The 21,029-nt window shown below is 35.3% G+C and overlaps 1 protein-coding gene across 17 annotated transcripts in view; it reads right to left on the bottom strand.

Moving 5' to 3' along the window:
- The window catches only part of CTNNA2 (catenin alpha 2), a 1,201,677-nt gene that overhangs the window by 41,212 nt on the left and 1,139,436 nt on the right, over window positions 1-21,029 (bottom strand). For all 17 annotated transcript variants that reach the window (XR_009210118.1, XM_058429034.1, XM_058429035.1 and 14 more), the window contains 2 exons: window positions 18,263-18,444; window positions 3,806-3,911 (listed from right to left, as the gene is read on the bottom strand). Coding sequence is in view for 16 of the 17 variants with exons in the window: in XM_058429034.1 (XP_058285017.1) it covers window positions 3,806-3,911; window positions 18,263-18,444 (288 nt within the window). In the remaining variant the exon portion in view is untranslated. The remainder of the gene's footprint in view (window positions 1-3,805; window positions 3,912-18,262; window positions 18,445-21,029) is intronic.

The raw sequence follows: 21,029 nt of genomic DNA, 5'->3' as shown, positions 1-21,029 counted from the left end.
TGGCTCTATTTTAATAAAATTTTATCAGAAGAATATTGAAGATATTCCAGAAAGTCTTACTGGGACTTCTATACATGTTTATGAGTATTTTTACCTGCTGTCTTCTAAACTCTAAAGAAACCTAAATATTTTACAGTTTTCTTCAACTTTCACTATGTGAAATGTTATTTTAATGCAGAAGACTAAAGGATGCTAAAAGTAAATTACTTTGTGTGGCACTCTCTGCCAAGCATAGGGGACAGTTTCAATCCAGTTAGTTGAGGGAAGAAAATCAATTTGTTTCCTTTGGTTCTCTAATAAATGTATCATTGACTTATAAAAAAGTCTATTACACTTTTTGGAATTTAATTTTTATCAAAATGTAAGCAACATAATAACTTGCCTTTAAGTGAGAGACTGAAATGGTTCATGACTACTGTAAGAGAAACAGATTTGATAGAATGTATCTGAAGCCAGCTGAAAGAAGTTCATAAGAGTAGAAACAGAGTCCTTTAATGGATGCACCGGAGTCAACTCTGGCTAAGGAGTCTGAATTTTCATTATGACCGAAGTAGATGGGTGTCCATCAAGCACACACAGAGCTTGGCTGAACACTTCTAGAGACATCTACATGACTCCTGAAAACATTTCTGAGGCTTCATTGCCAATGGCTACCGACGAATTGAGATGCCTATATATTTCTTTTGCTATCAAAGGTTCAGCTTGAGCTACTTCCAGGCCATTTAATTATTCTGTATCAATTTGGTACTTGTAAAGGACATAAAATCACCAGATCCTTAATACTATAAGAAATAAGTACCTACGGCCACAACTTAAGTATCTTATTTAGAATGAGAGGATGGGAGAAAGACTCTGAGCTAAGTTTCCCTCAAGCTCAAGAAAGGAAATTCTTTTATCAATACTGTAAAGCCGGTGATTACATATAACCATCTATTGAATAAACGATAAAGGGATATTTTTTATATTTAACACTTACCATTGTGGTATTTTTTCACTAACTGCATTTATCAAGAAAGAATTCCACAGAAACTGTTTTTAGCTTCTTACAAGTACTTTATACTGTAATATTTATGCTACTCCAGGGACCCATACACGGAAAGGAATTAACTTTAAAATGATACCTCCCCAGAGGGCTGACAAGGCTTTTGATACAAATACCTTGCAGCAAATTAAACTGAGAGTTCTATCTCAATGGAACAGTAATTAAAAATGCAACAGTCCGTAAAAAGTTTATATGGCATGCATATCTCAAATCTTTATAAAATATTTTCTGGCAAAATATATGTAACCAATCCAGTCCTTGGTAATACTCATTCTACTCTATTATTTAAACCAAAGCAGTTAAAATACACATTTAAAAAGGCATGATGAATCAAGGAAAATAACTCCTAAATCATGGAAACAGGTGCAGAATTTGATAACATTTTTTTCTGAAGATTTATCAAAAATCGCAAGTTATTTCACAGCTAATGACAATAATAACGCCACAAAGAGGATGTTTTAAACTTCATCTGTTTATTTTGAGTCACTGTGAAATAGTAGAATTTAAATACTCTGTCACTGAATCTCAAAATAAATGTAGTATCCTGGTGTGTGTGTGTGTGTGTGTGTGTGTGTGTGTGTGTGTGTTTGATGTGTTTTTCACATATCAACTGTTTTGAATTATGCTTCAGGTTGCAGAGTTGAAAATAAAAGCCCAAAATGGTAAAATCAAAAACAAAAGTCACAACAAAACTATTGAACTTGAGGGGCCTAAAGATGCCGAGAAATACTTTTGGCCATTGAGATTTAAAGTATAATAAAACAGCCATTCAAACCCCACTCATTTTCACTCCCAAGAAGTCCTTCCTAACAAATTGGTGGGTGGCCAATTTCTGGTCACGCTACACGTCCCAACTCTTTTCCACATTTGCAGAAAAAGAATGTGGCCTTTTCTAGTTGGTAATTTTTTTGTATGCATATTTTCAAGGAAATTCATTGTCTCTTCCCTCCTCTACATGAACTTTCTGGAATACTTACTGAAGTCTGTCAAAAAACCCCCCCCCCCCAGTTTATGCTGTGAAGCCTCATGGTTGATATTGCCCTGAAATTAGGCAATAGCAATGGGTTAACACTCAACTCCTACAAATTGTGAGCGGTTCTCAAATTATCATAGTACTTGAGTTATCTCAACCAATAAGTGTTTCTCCAAAAGTCAAAAGTTAAAAACATTTATTAGATTAGCTATCTTATATGTAAAATAAAATTAAAATGAGAATTTGTTGACTCTTGACTCTTAACTGCAATCCTGATAGTAAAATCATGTGGGGTTTTGTTTGTTTTGTTTTTTCAGCCTTTAAAGGTGTGTGAATTTGGTATTGACTTGAATGATGTTAGAGCCTGGGATGCTGAGGCAGTAAGTATTTAGAGGAGCAACCCTTATATATAGGAATGAGGGAGGAAAACTACAACAAGCAACACAAAGACTCAAAAATCATCAGATCATCAGAGACTAGAGCCATATATGGAGAACGATGAAATTTTCTTTCAATATCTCCAGCTTGCATCAATGTACTGCAGTATACTAAGCAAATTCATGTTAATATTTCCATGTAGATAGTAGCATATATATTTTATTTCCAAAACTTATATTTTATGATACAATCCATCCAAAGTGGTTCAAACCGTAAACGACTATTGCTTATAGGGATAATCGTTAGTTACCTGGAAAAAGTCTACTACCTAAAGCACTCTTAAAAGAAATGGACCATAATTGCAACAAAACATTTAGAACAGGATTTTAAAGCCAAATAAAATGAAAAGTATGGAAATAAACATTCAAGGTGAGAACTCTTTCAATGTATATCCCAGTTTGGTTTGAAAGCATTAAGAGATACTCTGAGAATTTCATTTATCTCTGATGCCTTTGAGTCTGGGTTAGAATAAAGCTGAAATCTGAAGGTTCTTGATCACATGGAATAATCCCATTTATGTTGGAACGTAAGTTATTATGAAGAATATCATTAGAGTGAGATCCATATTAAATAAGAAAAGGTGAAGTTCTAGTTTCTTACTTCTACATTTAAAAACATGATTTTCTCCCAGATTCCGCAACCTGTTTCTGCCCTTTGATCTCCAAATACCCCTGACTGTCCTACCCCCAGTTTCCATTCTAGTCCTGGTAGAATCCGCCACAACTTTTTAAACAAACTATCAAATCATGACTCATCACATCCCTAAAGCTCTGCTAATTCAGTTCCCTGACCACAAGGCAGGTTGCTCTTTTCTCTCCTTTATTCATTCTGTCAGTCAGTTAAAATGTGCAACTTAAATTTCCTAGGGGCAACAGAAAAAAAAAGTAAAGCAGTAAATTAAATATATATTTTTTAAATGTGATAAGCACCATGAAGTAAACAAAAGAGGGCATTATGTAGGAATCTCTGAAAAGATATTTAAACCAAGAGCCTAACAATGAAAATTTAAAAACCTGCTTTTCCCCCCTTCATTATGCAGTATAGTTGCCTTTCTGAATGGGGAAGGCTGGGACAATCTGTGATTCTTCAGGGGCTGATGTCTCGTAAGTAGTATGTTCTTCTTTCTCAAGGAATTTTGGTCAGAAGCCTTAGCATTCTCTCCTGAGCTAAATCTACGTTTGCCACCAGCACGGTGTCAGGAGAGTCAGATACCAGTGTGTAAAATATCAGTGATTCTCCCCTCTGATTCATTCTTCAGAGGCATTTTATAGGGTGCATAAAACTAATTACAAAACCCAAGTGCTAATTGATGATTCCACTCAGCATGTGCCCACCCTTCCCTCTTCTATTACCTGATCAGCCACAGCGCGAGCTAATTTGTCCATTCGAGAACCTGCTTCGGCAATTTTCTTGGCAGCATTAATGACATCAGATGTATTTTTCAATGGGCCTTTGCCTCTGAAACAACATATACAACATAATTAGAAATCCACTTAATGACGGGAAAGAGACCCACCTACCATATCCTTTGTCCAGGAGTCTAGTGTTGTATTTTATTTGGCACTGGCCACATTGGTCGAATTTTGAATATTTTCTTGCCTAACTCCAGTTTCTATGTTAGTAGTCATTTTTGGAAATATTTTCCCATATTTTTATGTGCACGTTCACATTTTATGTTTTACATTAAGTTCTATATTTTTAAACAATGGCCGATTATAAAAGATCATCACAGGAGAAATGAAAATTTTATAGTTGCTTACCGTGTACCAAAAGCTGTCGTACAGACTACCTCATTTTGACTTTATAACAAATCTGCAAAGTAGGTATCATCACTCCCATTTAGAAAATAAAATGAGACCAAAACGATCTAGTAACTTATCCAAGCTTATACCGGTCATAAGTAAAAAATTCAAAATTTTAAGCAGACTCTAGCCAAAATAAATGCACATGCATTATCTTCCTACTCATGTCCAGCATATTTATATTCTATTATTTAAATTTTAAGTCCAGTTTGGCCCTTTGAGAAGCAATTATCTCTTGCACATAACTGGGAACTGTTTGGCCAGAATTTTGGAGTTTTGTTGGCTTGTGTGCTTCCGATACTGATTTATGAAAGAACGTACAAAGCACTGAGTGACAGTAAATGTTTTTGTGCTTCCAAACCATCACCCTAATATTTTCATATAAGGTTTGCAGTTAGGTGAAGTGTTTAATATTATATGTCTTTTAAATATTATAAGGGAAATGGAAATTATGCTGCATCATAAATCTTTAAACAAAATGTAGCATGTAATAACTTTTCTTTCCCTTTTTGTGAGAGGTAAAGAATAAATTATGTTTATCATTTTTAGCATCGTTAATTAACCTGGTCTCTTTATGTGCATAAAAATCAACGTGTTTTTTAAGGCTGCAAGATTACATTCCTATAGTTAGAAATGTGGTGAGTTGTACAGAAAAACTATTCAGAAGGGATTTATTTAGACCATGTAGGGTTATACAGACAGGGCAATGATTGCTATTGTTACATAATAACATTTTATAAAATAGAAGACAAAATGTCTTTCAGTAAACTAATGTAAATGAATGATATTTTGTTCCATTTCTCTACTAATTCACCTTCTTGGATTTTTCTACATTACTCAGTAAAAGTAAAATATACTGGGTTTGTATTAATGTTTAAATACAGAAACAGACACACAACTTAAGGTATTTCATTTTGTTGTAGTTACGTTAACTCTTCCACAAAGTACTTTGATTTTGCAGTTGCTACTTAGATTTTAAAATGTAGACAGTAATTTCACTTGTGAATTTTATGTAATATGGATGAGTTAAAGATTCTGTGACAATCTGTTTGCTATTCCCTAACATTTTTATTAGTGCAAAATAAATGGTTTTTATTTTTTAAGGAACACTTGGATACAGAATCTGTCAATGTTTAATAATATTCTCATTATTTTATTGCATATTTCTTTGTAACTTCTAGACCTTAGAAAATCTATTTTCTGATGTTTACTCTGACACAATATTTGTTGTAACTTCATCTTAACCCATTCAATAAGACTGCATTCTGTTTGATTCTGCATTGCTAACAATTATGTATTTCAAGAATTTCAAAGGATCTTGGAAAATGCTTCCTCATGAACCTTCCATAATAACTTCCAACAGCTGATTGATTCTGACAAAATGTTCCAAGTTAAGAATGTCTATATAGACCCTGAATCTGCTTGATGCTCAGGCCCCCATATTGTCGACAATGAAAAGAAGCATGTCTTTTTTATTACACCAGAGACTACAGTTCATAGACTTACTAGTATGTTATGAAAAAAAAAGTTTGAGACTTTTGAATTCATGTTGTAGACTCAATTCAAATTATTGGAGTCGCAACCCGGGTATGAAGGTATATTTCATAATTTATGAAATTATGCAATTTCATAATTTCATAATTTCATAATTTGAAATTATGCAATTTCATAATTTCATAATTTGAAATTATGCAATTTCATAATTTCATAATTTGAAATTATGCAAAATAGAAGTTCTGAGATCAAATATTTTCTCATTTTCTAGTTGGGGAAGCTGAAATCTAGGGAGGAAGACAAAGTAACATGCCCAAATGACACTGCTACACACAGAGACAAACAGGATGGAAGTCTATGTGTCCTGAATCACAATTTAGTACACTTTTTTCTTCTAAATATGATTTATTCTTAACAGCTAAAGTAATATGCTCAGAGAAAAACAAGTAGCCTTAACTACATACATTAATACACAAGAAGCTACAAAAAACACTAAATAGATGGCTTAAGAATTCAGAAAAAAGAGGTTGGAAAAAAACTAATAAAATTACAAACAGATTAATGAGTCGAAAAACAAAACACTAGAAGTTATGAATAAATCCTAAAACTAGCTCTAAACCAAAAAGATACAGAAAATGTATTTAGAATGCTATCAAGAAAAAATAGGAGAAAAATATCCAAAAGTAAAAAAGATAAGAGAGCAATAACGTTAGAAAACAAAAAAAAATGTATCATAAAGCTGCTTTCTCAAACATATGTAAATAAATGTGAAAACAGATGAAATAAGTTTCTAGGAGAATTATAAATTATCAAAACAGACCAGAAGGGAGACTTTGAAAAATCGAAAGAGTCTGATTTCCATGGAAGAAAGAAAGTGGTCAGATAGAACTCATCAAAAAAAAAAAAAAGAAAAGAAAAAGTCAGTAAATCCAGGTGGTTTCTTGGAGGAGTTAACTAAACCTTTGAAGAGAAGATAATCTCAATGCTATTTAATCTCTTCCAGAATATCAGAAGGAAAGTAATTTCATTAAGTTACATAATATTGATATTCTCAGAAGCAACTAAAACAAAACTATTTAAAGATGCTCACTTAGGTAGTAAAGAAAAAAAAAAGAAAACCCAAAAAATGACAGAATTGACATGAGTGCTGGAATAGGCTCATACATACGAGAATTATTTGTTAGGTTTTTAGGAACTAGGCAAGCCAGTTCAAATGTTGGGAGCTTGAAATCTGCCATGATGGGAATATTTATTTCATGGACATCAGCAAATGCTACAAAGTTCAGGGCTTTTTCCCCCGTGGACCATCATCAGATCTTGAAAAAGCTCAAGGTAACAGTTACAGCTAGTCAAGAATAAAGGTATTGTGACTTAGAAAAGGTATATGAAGGTTTCTTGAGCTGGGTGATAGTTGTACAAGTTACTTTAATTAAAGTTGTATACTGACAGGTGCCTCACACCTGTAATCCCAGCACTTTGGGAGGCCGAGGCTGGTAGATCACTTGAGCTCAGGGGCTCAAGACCATCCTATAGTCCCAGCTATTTGGAGGCTGATGTGAGAGGTTTGCTTGAGCCCAGGATGAGGAGGAAAATGGCATATTTATTTTTCTGTAGATATGTTCAGTCGTTTAGATGTTAAAATGTATTCACTTTTTCTTGTCAAGCTGATGGTTATTAAAAATTAATTTTCATTCCTGTTATGACAGAGGAGACTGAGTCTCTTCATCATTTATTGATCATTATTAATGATTTACATATTTTCTCTGAGTTGTCTTTTCAAATCTTTTGCGTATTTTTCTATCGACTCTTTTTCTAAATTGCTTATCTAAGCTCTTCAGATATTTTGGATTCTGATCTTTTGTTATATTGCACATTACTTCTAGTCTTGGTCTATATGTAAGGTTTCTTTTTTTTTTACAGTTTTTAAAATATAAATTTTAATTTTATTTTAGTCAAATGTATTCATCATTTATACTACAGTTTGTGCTTTTCATACATTCTTTAAGAAGCTCTTCCTTGTCCCAAGGTAATTGAAAATATCCTTCCATTTTATTCTAAAATTTTAAAGTTTCCTTTTTATATTTAGATATTAAATCCACCTAGTTTATGCCTTTTGTATAGGTTGAGATAGGAATCACACCTTTAGTTTTCCAACAGGTAACCAATTGTCCCTGGACAATACATTGAAAAGTTAATCCTTTCCCAATTTTATTTTTAAATTTTACTCCCTTTTATCTTTAAATTCTGTATAAGTAAATGTATTACTATAAAATATAAACACAGAATGCAAAAATACCCAGAAAAATAACATGAGAAAAATTGCCAACTGCCATATTCAATTGTCTAAATATTCATAAAAATTTGAACTACTAAAATGCAGTTAAAGTCATGTGTAAAATAAAGAAAATTATTTGAATCATCTGGGAAATCCTGAATATCTCACATGTGGTTCTGAGTATGATGCAACACCCTTCTAAGAAAGTTTCAAGGCCCAGGTTTCTTTAAATGAGCACAAAGTTAGTGACATGACCCAGTTTCCCCACATCATGAACAGAAGAGAAGGGAAATAGAAAAAAAAATAGTCATGCCATTTCTGGAGGTAGGGGACCAAAGTTACTCATTTCCTTTTGCTTACATAACAGATTGTGTGGCTGCCCTTACTGGTAGTTGAGGAATAACTGTGGAATAATAACCATATCTTTAAAAGAGAAGACCTTGAATTTGGCTTATGTAGCAAGGGTAGCATTTTCTTTTAATGCTATCATCACATAGGTTTCAAGTGGATTCTAAAGCTCCTTCAGACATCCGAGTGTCTATAGCAATTTTAACAGAATTTCTGTAATGATGGGCATTCTATAATTCTGCACTATCCAATATGGAGTCAGTAGCCACATGTAATTATAGAACACTTAAAATATGGCTAGTGTGGCTGAGGAACTAAGTTTAATTTTATTTAAGTTTGTCTTCTATTTTTAACTTTTTATTTTGAAATATTATAGATTCTGTGGAAATTCAGAGATATGTATAGAAATGTCCTATTCACTCTTCTTCCAGCCTTTCTCAATGTTGCTATCTTGTATAACTACAGTACAATAGCAAAACCAGGAAATTGATACTGGTAAAATCCATAGGGAATATTCATCTTTCACTATTTTTTATGCACTTGTGTAAGTATAGCTTCATGTAACTACTACAATTGCGACACAGAACTGTACTATTACCACAAGTTTCTCTCATACTGTTTATACCATTTAACCCATCCCTGACATATTCCTAATTATGAATCTCTTCTCCACCTCTACAATTTTGTTATGTCAGGAATGCCATCTAAACGGAATCATACAGTATGAAATATTTGAGATAACTCTTTTTCACTCAGCAAAATTATCTAAAGGTTTATCAAAATCATTGCATGTATTTTTATTGCTGAGTAGTAGTCTGTGGCATAGATGTAACATAGTGTGCTTAACCATTTAACCATTTGCCCAATGAAGGACATGTGAGTAGTTTCCAGTGTGGGACTATCACAAATAAACCTGATGTAAATGTTTATGTATAGGGTTTGGGGTGAATACAAGTTTTTACATCTCTGGATAAATGTCTGAGAGCAAAATATCTGGGTCCTGTAGTAAAACCCTTTTTAGTTTTTTGAGTTTTACTTTAAGTTCCAGGATATGTGTGCAGAATGTACAGGTTACAGAGGTTTACATGTGGCATGGTAGTTTGCAACACCTATCAACCTGTCATCTAGGTTTTAGGCCCCGCATGTGTTAGGTATTTGTCCTAATGCTCTTCCTTCCCTTGCTCCCCAACCCTTGACAGGCCCCAGTGTGTGTTGTTCCCCTCCCTGTGTCCATGTGTTTTCATTGTTCAACTCCTACTTATGAGTGAGAACATGTGGTGTTTTTTTGTTCCTTTGTTAGTTTGCTGAGAATGATGGCTTCCAGCTTCATCCATGTCCCTACAATTAATATGATCTCATTCTTCATTATGGCTGGATAGTATTCCACGGTGTATATGTGCCAGATTTTCTTTATCCAGTCTATCATTGATGGGCATTTGAGTTGGTTCCAAGTCTATACTACTGTACATAGTGCTGCTACATATGCATGTGTCTTTGTAGTAGAATGATTTATAATCCTTTGGGTGTATGTCCAGTAATGGTATTATTTCTGGTTCTAGATCTTTGAGTAATCACCACACTGTCTTCCACAATGGTTCAACTAATTTACACTCCCACTAACAGTGTAAAAACATTCCTATTTCACCACAGCCTTGCCAGCATCTATTGTTTCCTGACTTTTTAATGATCACCATTCTGACCGGCATGAGATGGTATCTCATTGTGGTTTTGAACTGCATTTCTCTAATTATCAGTGATGATGAGCTTTTTTTATATGTTTGTTGGCCACATAAATGTCTTCTTTTGACAAATGTCTGTTCATATCCTTTGCCCACTTTTTGATGGTGTTTTTTTTCTTGTAAATGTGTTTAAATTTCTTGTAGATTCTGGATATTAGACCCTTGTCAGATGGGTAGTTTATAAAAAGCTTATCCCATTCTGTAGTTGCCTGTTCACTCTGATGCTAGTTTCTTTTGCTGTAGAGCAGCTCTTTTGATTAATTAGATCCCATTTGTCAATTTTGGTTTTTGTTACAATTGCTTTTGGTGTTTTAGTCATGAAGTCTTTGCCCATGCCTATGTCCTGAATAGTTGTGCCTAGGTTTTCTTCTAGGGTTTTTGTTTGTTTTTGGTTTTGGGTTTTACATTTAAGTCTTTAGTCCATGTTGAGTTAATTTTTGTATAAGGTGTAAGGAAGGGGTCCAGTTTCAGTTTTCTGCATATGGCTAGCCAGTTTCCCCAGCACCCATTTATTAAATAGGTAATCCTTTCCCCATTGCTTGTTTTTGTCTGATTTGTCAAAGATCAGATGGTTGTCGAGGCCAATAATCCTGATGAACATTGATGCGAAAATCCTCAATTAAATACTGGCAAACCGAATCCAGCAGCACATCAAAAAGCTTATCCACCATGATCAAGTTGAGTTCATCCCTAGGATGCAAGGTTGGTTCAACACAGGCAAATCAATAAATGTAATTAATCACATAAACAGAACCAGTGACAAAAACCATGATTATCTTAATAGAAGCAGAAAAGGCCTTCGATAAAATTCAACATCACTTCATGTTGAAAACTCTTAACAAACTAGGCATTGATGGAACATACCTCAAAATAGTAAGAGCTATTTATGACAAACCCATACCCAATATCAAACTGAATGGGCAAAAGCTGGAAGTATTCCCTTTGAAAACGGGCATAAGACAAGGATGCCCTTTCTCATCACTCCTATTCACATAGTATTGGAAGTTCTGGCCAGGGCAATCAGGCAACAAAAAGAAATAAAGGGTATTCAGATAGAAAGAGAAGAAGTCAAATTGTCTCTGTTTGCAGACGACATGATCGTGTACTTAGAAAAACCCCTTGTTGGCCTGGCGCGGTGGCTCAGGCCTGTAATTCTCAGCACTTTGGCAGGCCAAGGCGGGCGGATCACGAGGTCAGGAGATTGAGACCATCCTGGCGAACACAGTGAAACCCCATCTCTACTAAAAATACAAAAAAAAAAATTAGCCAGGCATAGTGGTGAGCGCCTGTAGTCCCATCTACTCAGGAGGCTGAGACAGGAGAATGGTGTGAACCCGGGAGGCGGAGCTTGCAGTGAGCCGAGATCTCACCACTGCACTCCAGCCTGGGCAACAGAGCGAGACTCCGTCTCAAAAAAAAAGAAACCTTGTCTCAGCCTAAAAAACTCCTTAAGTCGATAAGCAACTTCAGCAAAGTCTCAGGATACAAAATCAATGTGCAAAAATCACAGGCATTCCTATCCACCAACAATAGACAAGCAGAGAGCCAAATCATGAATGAACTTCCATTCACAGTTGCTACAAAGAGAATAAAATACCTAGGAATACAGCTTACAAGTGATGTGAAGAACCTCTTCTAGGAGAACTACAAACAACTGCTCAAGAAAATAAGAGAGGATGCAAACAAATGGAAAAACATTCCATGCTCATGGATAGGAAGAATCAATATCATGACAATGGCCACACTGCCCAAAGTAATTTATAGATGCAATGCTATTCCCATCAAGCAACCATTGACTTTCTCCATAGAATTAAAAAAAGACTTTAAATTTCATATGGAACAAAAAAAGCCTGTATAGCCAAGACAATCCTAAGCAAAAAGAACAAAGCTGGAAGCATCATGCTACCTGACTTCAAACTACGCTACAAAGCTACCATAACCAAAACAGCATGGTACTGGTACCAACACACACATATACACCAATAGAACATAACAGAGACCTCAGAAAAAACACCACACATGTTTTTAGCTTTAAAAGAAACTGTCAAACAATGTTGCAGTTTTATTTCATCTTAATGAAAATTTTAAAACCCACAGCTTACTTTATTTGTACTCAATGGTGAATAACAAAAGCTTTACCTCTAAGACCAGGATCAAAGCAAGGATGCCTGCTCTTGCCACTCCTATTCAACATAGTACCAGAAGTCCCAGCCAGTGCAATCAGGCAAGTTAAAGAACTAAAAGGCATTCAAATTGGAAAGGAAGAAGCAAAATTATCTCTGTTAACAGGTGACATGATCTTACATGTAGAAAATGCTTAAGATTCTTTAAAAAAAAAAAAAATCCTGGTAAAACTAATAACTGAGTTCAGGCAAGTTGCAGGATACAAAATGTTTCTAGACACTAGTAATAAAAAAAAAATCCTAAAAGAAAATGAAGAAAATAACTCCATTTACAATAGTATCAAAAAAATTAAATGTTTAGGAATAAGCTTAACCAAGGAGTCAGAAGACTTGCATACTGAAAACTACAAAATATTGTTGAAATTACAAAAATAAATGGAAAGTCATTCAATAAATGTGGATTGGAAAATTTAATATTAAGATGTCAATACTGCTGAAAGAGATCTACAGATTCACTGTAATCCCTATCAAAACCCAAAGGCATTTTTGGCCAAAATTAAAAAATCCATCCTAAAATTCACATGGAATCTCAAGGCAACACAAATAGCCAAAGCAATCTTGAAAAGAACAAAAATTGGAGGCCTCACACTTTCTGATTTTAAAACTTACAATAATCAGAATAGTGTCATACTGGCATAAAGACAGACATGGAGACCAATGGAATAGAGTGGAGTTCAGAAATAGACCCTTATATATATAAAGTCAAATGATTTTCCACAAAGGTATTAAGAGTTTTGCTAAGATTTAGGTCTTGGAAAAGGCAATTGTTTTCAATAAATGGTGCTGGGAAAACTGTATTATCTACATGCTAAAGAAGCAGCAGTCCTCATGTTATACCGCATTTAAAAATTAACTGAATAATGTTGAAAGACCTAAACATAAGAACTAAAGTATAAAACTCGAAGAACACAGGAGAAAACTTCATGACATTGGATTTGGTAATAATTTCTTGGATATGACACCAAAAGTATAAGCAATAAAAGAAAAAAATAGATGTTGAACTTCAAGATTAAAAACTTGTGTGTGTCAAAAAACACTACCAGCAAATAGTGAAAAAGAAACCAATAAAATAAGAGAAAATAGTAATTCTTTATCAGGAATTTCTAATTCCTGATAAGAAATTAATATCTAGAATATACCAATGACTCCTACAACTCAACAACAAAAAAAGCAAACAACCCAACTAAAAAATGGGCAAAAGACTTGGATAGACATTGTTCCAAAGGAGATATACAATGCCAATAAGCATAGGAAATATGTTCAACATAAGTAATCATTAGGGAAATACAAATTAAAACCACCATGAGACACCACTTCACATCCATTAGGATGGCTACTATCAAGAAAAAACAGAAAACAAGTTTTGGCAAGGATGTGGAGAAATTTGACCATTGTGGAAAAATTTGAATACTTGTGTATTGCTGGTGGGAATGTAAAATGGTGCAGCCACTGTGAAAAATGATATTGTGATTCCTCAAAAATTTAAAAGAATTACTATATGATCCTGCAATTCCACTTCCAGGTATACAATTAAAAGAAATGAAAGCAGGAACTTACATACTTATACACTCATGTACAGTGCAGCATTATTCATAATAGCCAAAAGGTGGAAGCAACCCAAGTGCCCATTAAGAGATGAGTGGATAAAGAAAATGTGGGTAGTACATGCATTCAATGGAATACTAGTAAACCTTTAAAAGGAAAAACATTTGAGAATATGCTACAATATATGCATGAAATTTGAAGACATTATGCTAAATGAAATAAGCCAGTCACAAAAGGACAAATATTGTATGACTCAACTTATATGAGATACCTATATTAGTCAAATTCATAGAAACGGAAGGCAGATGGGGAGTTTACATTAAGTATAGAGTATCTGTTGAGGAAGATGAACACGCTCTGGAGATGGAGGGTGGTAATGGTTGCACAACAGTGTAAATGTACTGAATGCCATAGAAATGTACACTTACAAAGGATTGAGATGGTAAACTTCATGATGTATACCATAATAGAAAAACAATTTAAGTAGTCATATATGGCTAGTGGCTACTGTATTGGACAGCACAAGTCAAAACGAGCTACAGTCATTTAGATAATGTGAGGTGGGGACTGAAACAAGAAACAAATAGCCAACAGCAAAACAAACAAACAAAAAAACGAAAGAAAAAAAAATCACATCCATGAAAGCGTCAGAAATCTGAGTCTTCCTATCCGTGGAAGACAGTATCGACAAGAAGACTGGCCATATTGGTTGTATCTCCCCATTTTAATATTGCAACCCACAGCCCTTGTGTTTTCCTACCTTAGACCAGATTTTCTATTTTGTGGGTTTTAAAAGATGCTATGGGTAATCTCATGTTCTTAATGCAGGAGCAATCATATTGTCCCATCTGGAGTATGTTTTTAGTTTCCTTGGAAAGAGCATCAAGCCATATAATTATCTCTACTTATATAGATACTTGAAACAGTCTCTCTTTAGGACATAGGTAATTCTGATGCAAAGGTCAGTATCTGGAGTCTTTCCCGTGAAGTGGTCATGCCAAAAAAGAAAGTCAAGGAAAAGTATTACCGCATTACTGCTGTCACATCACCATTTATGAACTAATTCACATTTATTTTGTGAGAAGGTAATAAGTACTAATGTGAAAAATCTATACCTCAGTATATTCTGAGTTAATATACTTAGTATTCAAAATTCAAATTTTGAGTTAATCCAACTTATTTTTTATGCCTTCTCGATACCTCTAACATGTTAATACCAAATGTGACTCTCCAATAATGAGATATAGCACATAAAAAGGGTATTTGCAAATGTATCGAACCATAAAAGTCACTTTTCAGAGGCTTCTGAACATGCTTGGGAAATTTTACTAATGAGCTGCATTTCACTAATCAGCTGAGGCAGTATGAAGACAGCACAGTAGAACAGCTGAGTGAATCTGGGGAATTTCGAGAACTCAGGTGGAACTACAGAATCACAAGTTGAACTATTCCAGGTACTTTTTGTAATAGGTTATAAGGTCAGATGTTAAACATGTACAAAATTAGGACAGAAGCCTAAAGGTCAAGAAAGGTAGGCCTTGAAGAGCAAACACAAGGATTTTTATTTTGTGAAAACAGGAACTAACGAAAGTTTTGGTGCAAAAGAAGCTAGATGGTTGCCCTTCGCTGGGCAGATGTGGCCTGGATGAGTAGAGAATTGGAACTGAAAGACCAGTTAAGTGCTCCCTAAGCTGAAGTACTGAGCATGTGAAGTAAGCCAAGAAATCAAGTTTGGGAAATATAGCATGATTATATGATTTTTGAGTCTAGTGCTCAGTATTTTGCAGTCAGTTGTACTCTGAAAGTTTTTTTTCTTAGTCTCAAAACTGTTGAAGATTAGAACTTAAGTTTGATTCTAAAAACAGCTTTGCTCTTTGCTGTACAATTAAACTTGAGCTGTAGCTATCTGCACACCTTTTGTTATTGGGACACAAGACTAGCAACATGCAATTTCTTTCTGAAAAATGACACGAAAAGCATGCATTCACTCCATGCAGGATGGTGCTTCTGCCACTGTCCATGAGATGGAAGTCAAGAACTGAGTGGGAAAAAGACATGAGGCATAATCAGTTTTATCTTCCATGAAGAAGTTATTACACATATAATGAGGCAGAACCCTTCCAATTTTAATAATAATGGAGTGAATATCATTGAGATTATTGAATCAAATTAATGAATTAGCTAGTGGTAAGAATAAAACAACAAGATAATAAATGCCAGGGTACTGTGTACCCACATGCGCTTTACACATACACATTATGGAGAGTAGCCAAGTTTCAATTCCTAATCAGCTACATCCATTCTTTAAATAAGAGAAAATGGTACTTAAGAATGTTTAGAGTTACGGAGCTAAAATTATTCCTCCTTGAAGTGGAATATGCAAGTGGAAGGGCAATATTAACAATGGATAAGGTCAAATATAGTGAACTTAGGTGAGAGGCCACAAAGAAAGGCACTAGTCAGCTGTCTGTTTGCAAAAAACTACAGGCTGTGCAGATGGAGGCAGCAATGAAGCCTCAATTCCTATGTTGCATTTCAAACGCACAGTCTACTCTGGTTCTCTGGTCATTAATTACTATACTCCTCCCTTTGCCCTAACGAAAAGAACACAAAACTACTCATCATGCAGTGGGAAAAATTGTAACTAGTAGCTCCCTAGATATTTCGTTATTTAAATCAGCATAAAATAATGATATGAAATCCCTATAAAATTGAAGACACCTTCTTCTCACTTTTAAAACTATACTTTGACTAACAGACGTGTCTTATTTAACACCATGTAACAAGCCCCTCAAATATATCTTTTATAACTGTGCCTTGACCACAGTTATACAATCTAGAGAATTATAAAATGTGCTCCTGATCAAAACTAGTAACATGACCAGATTCATGATTCACTTTACTGAGATTATTTGTTCAAGTGATGCTATTAATGGATTGGATAATAACCATCAGATAAAGTACTAATAAAATGTTGAAAGCAAGCAAATTAAGTCATCACAGGCCTTGAGAAACAATGACTGAGACTGCCATAATCGTCTGATTTGTAGAAGTTTCAGGCTGAAATAATGGCTCAGACTTTTTTCCTGCTGTTATGCTTTGTGAAATAAATGTGTGAAGTCCACAAAGACTAACCAAATGTACAAATTTGAACTTCTAATGAATACAATGACATTTAAAAGTCTCAAAGGGCTCCTTCATAACAGTAAAATCATTCCACTGAAGTAAAAAAAAAATTTAAAATATTGGGAAAAAGGGCCAGGCTATGTCATTAGTACATATTGGACAGAGGCAAAGAGGGTGACGCAGAGATGTTCCATATTAAATTATAACTTGTAATCAATTCTAGCCTTTTCTCATTAGAAGCATTCAACAACCATTAAAAAAAGTTGTCACCCATCAGATGATGTCTTGACATTCCCATATATCTTATATTATTTCAATAACAAATACCACGTTAAGTCATTAAAACATCTTCACGTATATGTATGTCTTCCAGAAAAAAAAAACTACGGTAAAACAATAGTTTATATTTGTATGGCAGCATAATTTATACTTGCATTATCTCTTTGGATTTTAAAACTCTCTTCTAAAGTTGATAAGACAAGTGTTATTTCACCATTTCGCAAATAGAGAGTAAGAGACTCGCCCCCAAATCACCTGATATTCTGATTCAAAAATTCAGGGAGGTTCCTATTGAGTTTTGCTCTCCCTTGGTTTGCCCTTTATGTTGAAAGGGCAGAGATATCACCTTCTTTTAAAGAAGAGACCAAAATGCAATGATAGAAAGAGCACTAACCCTTGTTGAAGAAAAGTCTCCTGACAAAATTCTGACTGGTCACTTGATTTGTCAAAGGTACTAGCTTGGAGCTAAAGGAAATAAATCTTATACAACTTTAATTTCTCTGTGAAAACAATGGAATTTTACATTGTTGTATCTGATTCTTAATATGTAAGAAAATGAAAATGCTAGATCACAAGCTAATATTACAACATACTATATGTATACATGCATGCGCGCGCACACACACACACACACACACGCACACAGGTACATATTTTTCCAAAGGGATATTAACAACTCATTCGCTTTATCTTCAGAATAATATTTAAGCATATTGCAAAATAGCACAGACCAAAGATGAGTCACCCATCCCCCAAGGTTTGATTTTATGACTGCCTTAGGGTAGATAATTACAACAACAATAATTACAACATTGAATCTATTCTCCTTGACCAAAAAGATCCACCTATCTGCTAGGAATTAAGTGCAGATCATTTTGACTTACACATGTAAATTTATAATACCACCACCTTGCGTTGGTATATTTTAATTTTTCAGCAGGCTTTCACATGCTAATACACACTGCTACACTTCTGAGTTTAATGAAAAAATCTTCAGCTCCCTGGCTCTGGGCCTCACCTTGTGAAGTCTGTCATTTCCATCATGATCATACACATCTGCTTGGCCAGCACAATGATATCATTGCCGCTGTCGTCCCATTTGGCCACTTCTGCATCCAGCTTGCTTTTCTCTTGATGGAATATCTCCACCTGCTCAGCTATTTTTGCCTTCTCCTCCTGCGGTAGTTGCGCCATGATGGCCTGCGTGGGTTACAGAAAAAGCGTGAGTGACGGTGACAAAGGACGTACAGACCGTATGTTGACTCTGCCTTCTGCGGATGGCAGAGTCAGACCCTGCAAAGGCTTATGAGCTACCCTGTCATTTCGGAAAGCACGTCTTTCTCCATTCCAGGGAGGCCACGAGCACAGGCTGATAAGCTCCCCAAAGTCCCCGTCCCACCCATATATGAAAAATACAGAGATATCCAAAGCTACGTGCGCACTGGCAATAACAGAACTTCTCTGCCGCTTTGATGGCATATGTTTGTTCAAAAGAAGCTATTCTTGACAATTTTTATATTTGGTCTCAGGAAACTTTTACCAGATGAAAGAATGCACCTCTTTCAACACTGAAATCTGTTCAGAGAAGGGAAAAAAGAAAAACGGCCTTCTGTCGCTGGAAAGGAGAGGAATTTTAAACACTATCTGAGCATCCAAGTGGGGGAGGATGGGGCTACTTTCTATGAGTGTAAGTGAAGGTGTCTACAGAGAGATGCCAAACAAAAATCCCCTGCCCAGCACTCCAGGGATGGTGTGCCTACTCTCAGCCCTCCCCCATCTCCTTTGGGGTGGTGGCATGCCTGTGGCTCCTTGTTAAAGCCTTTGAGTACGTAGGCAGAAAAGTTATAATGGGATAAAGGATAAAATTAGGAAGCATGGGTTCATTTTCAATAACTGCTAGGTAAGAAAATGTAGAAAAAGGAGAACTACAGTCTTCTTATTCATGGATTCTTCATTTGCCAATTTGCCTACTCTCTAAAATATATTTGTAACCCCAAAATCAAGGCTTGTAGCATTTTCATGGTCATTTGCAAATGTGGGCAGAGCAGCAAAAAATTTGAGTTGCCCAACATGCATATTCCCAGATGAGGTTGAACAAGGCAATGCTCTGCCTTCCTTTTTCAGCTCTCGTACTGTAAACAAGTGTACTTTTTGCAGTCTATTTAATGCTACATTTTTCATATCTTTGTGCTTTTTGTTAGTAACTTTGCTGTTAAAAATGGCTCCAAGCATGGTGCTGAAGTGCGTCTAGTGTCCCTGAGCACGAGAAGGCTGGCATGTGCCTTATGGAGAAAATACATGTGTTAGCTAAGCTTCAATCAGGCATGAGTTACAGAGTTATTGGCTGTGAATTCAATGTTAATGAATCAGAAATATAAAGTGTCTAAATGGAAACACCCATTAAACATAGTTATGTATTGATCAGTTGAAGAAAATGTCTTGACTGGCAGCTCTGAGGAACCTACTGCTCTATTTCCCCTAGGACCAATGATTAAATATTTGCTAATGAAATGTTCATGATGACTTTATAGAATAACTATCAGGAGTAATGAGAATCTACTATATTTGTTAAACACCATTTAGGTAGCAAGCCCTGAATGAAATGTGTGACATCATCTTATCATATCCTCCCAAAACTGTATGCAACCTGCTTCTTCACAGACAGGGGAATGTGAATAGGTACTTCCAACTCCCCTGCTTCTGGGGTACCCGTATTTTCCAGAAGACAGACCAAGAGAGTACAGTTTGGGGGACTGCAGTTTCTGCAATGAACAAGTAAAATAACACAAGAAAAATGCTTCCTAAATTATAAATCTTCTCCCAGTGTGAGTGAATAAATTTGGAAGGACTATAACTAAGGTCTAATAGAGGTTCAGGCAATGTGATCTCAGAAAAACTGGGTTCAACAAGGGCTCTGTAGCTGACAGGGGTTAAGACTTCACTGTTATATGGATCTATCACTGATCTCTTCAGATAGAATATTGGCATAGTCAATAATTACCTCAAAAGGTGATGGTGGGCAGCAAATTAAATAATATGTGTTTTTTCAAATAAAATGAAAGTAAGCATGTATAGAATTATCATTAACATTATATTATAATTTCTGCCATTAATTTAGCTTTCCAACTATCCCTCTGGCTCATTTCTTAGTTGCCACAGGGAAAGAGATGGGCTCGGGGTCTATGCAACTATCTACAAATAGAAGATTGTTATGATTCTTTATGTATATCCACAAATACTGGGTACTGTGCTGAGGCTTATGTATGTCAAATAACAATCTATTTAATCATTCTAATACTATTACTATCCCCATTTTAATAATAATATCTAGGCCCAGAGAAATTCATAGAATTCCTAATATCACACAATAGGCTCTAGGAATAGGATTCAAACCCGCTTGAACTAAGATCATTCTTAACCATTGTGCACAACTGGATCATCAGTTGTGCATGGCCATGCAGCTTACCCACTGTCCTGGGGTCCTCAACCAAGTGGGGCAAGGGTCACTGAAATCACTAGCACTGCTCGCCACGCTGTGCATCCTGGTGGATGCCATAGACAGGAGTTGCCTATGGTGTCCGATTTGCCTAAAGGTATCCTTGAACCAGTGGCTGCCCAGATGCTTCTTACTAGTAGCCACATCTACTGACTTCCATGGATGCATGTATGTGGCTTTAAATAGCATGTGTATGTATGTTTGGATATGCATGTGTACGTGTAAATTTTAATCCATATTTAAAAATCCAGACTTGTATGAATACTATTAAGATATTTAAAATACTATA

This window comes from Hylobates moloch, unplaced genomic scaffold, assembly GCF_009828535.3.
Source record: "Hylobates moloch isolate HMO894 unplaced genomic scaffold, HMol_V3 SCAFFOLD_15, whole genome shotgun sequence".
In the NCBI taxonomy this organism is placed as follows: Eukaryota; Metazoa; Chordata; class Mammalia; order Primates; family Hylobatidae; genus Hylobates; species Hylobates moloch.
The sequence above is the reverse complement of the archived record's forward strand: the minus strand, read 5'-3'. Positions and strand labels throughout refer to the sequence as shown.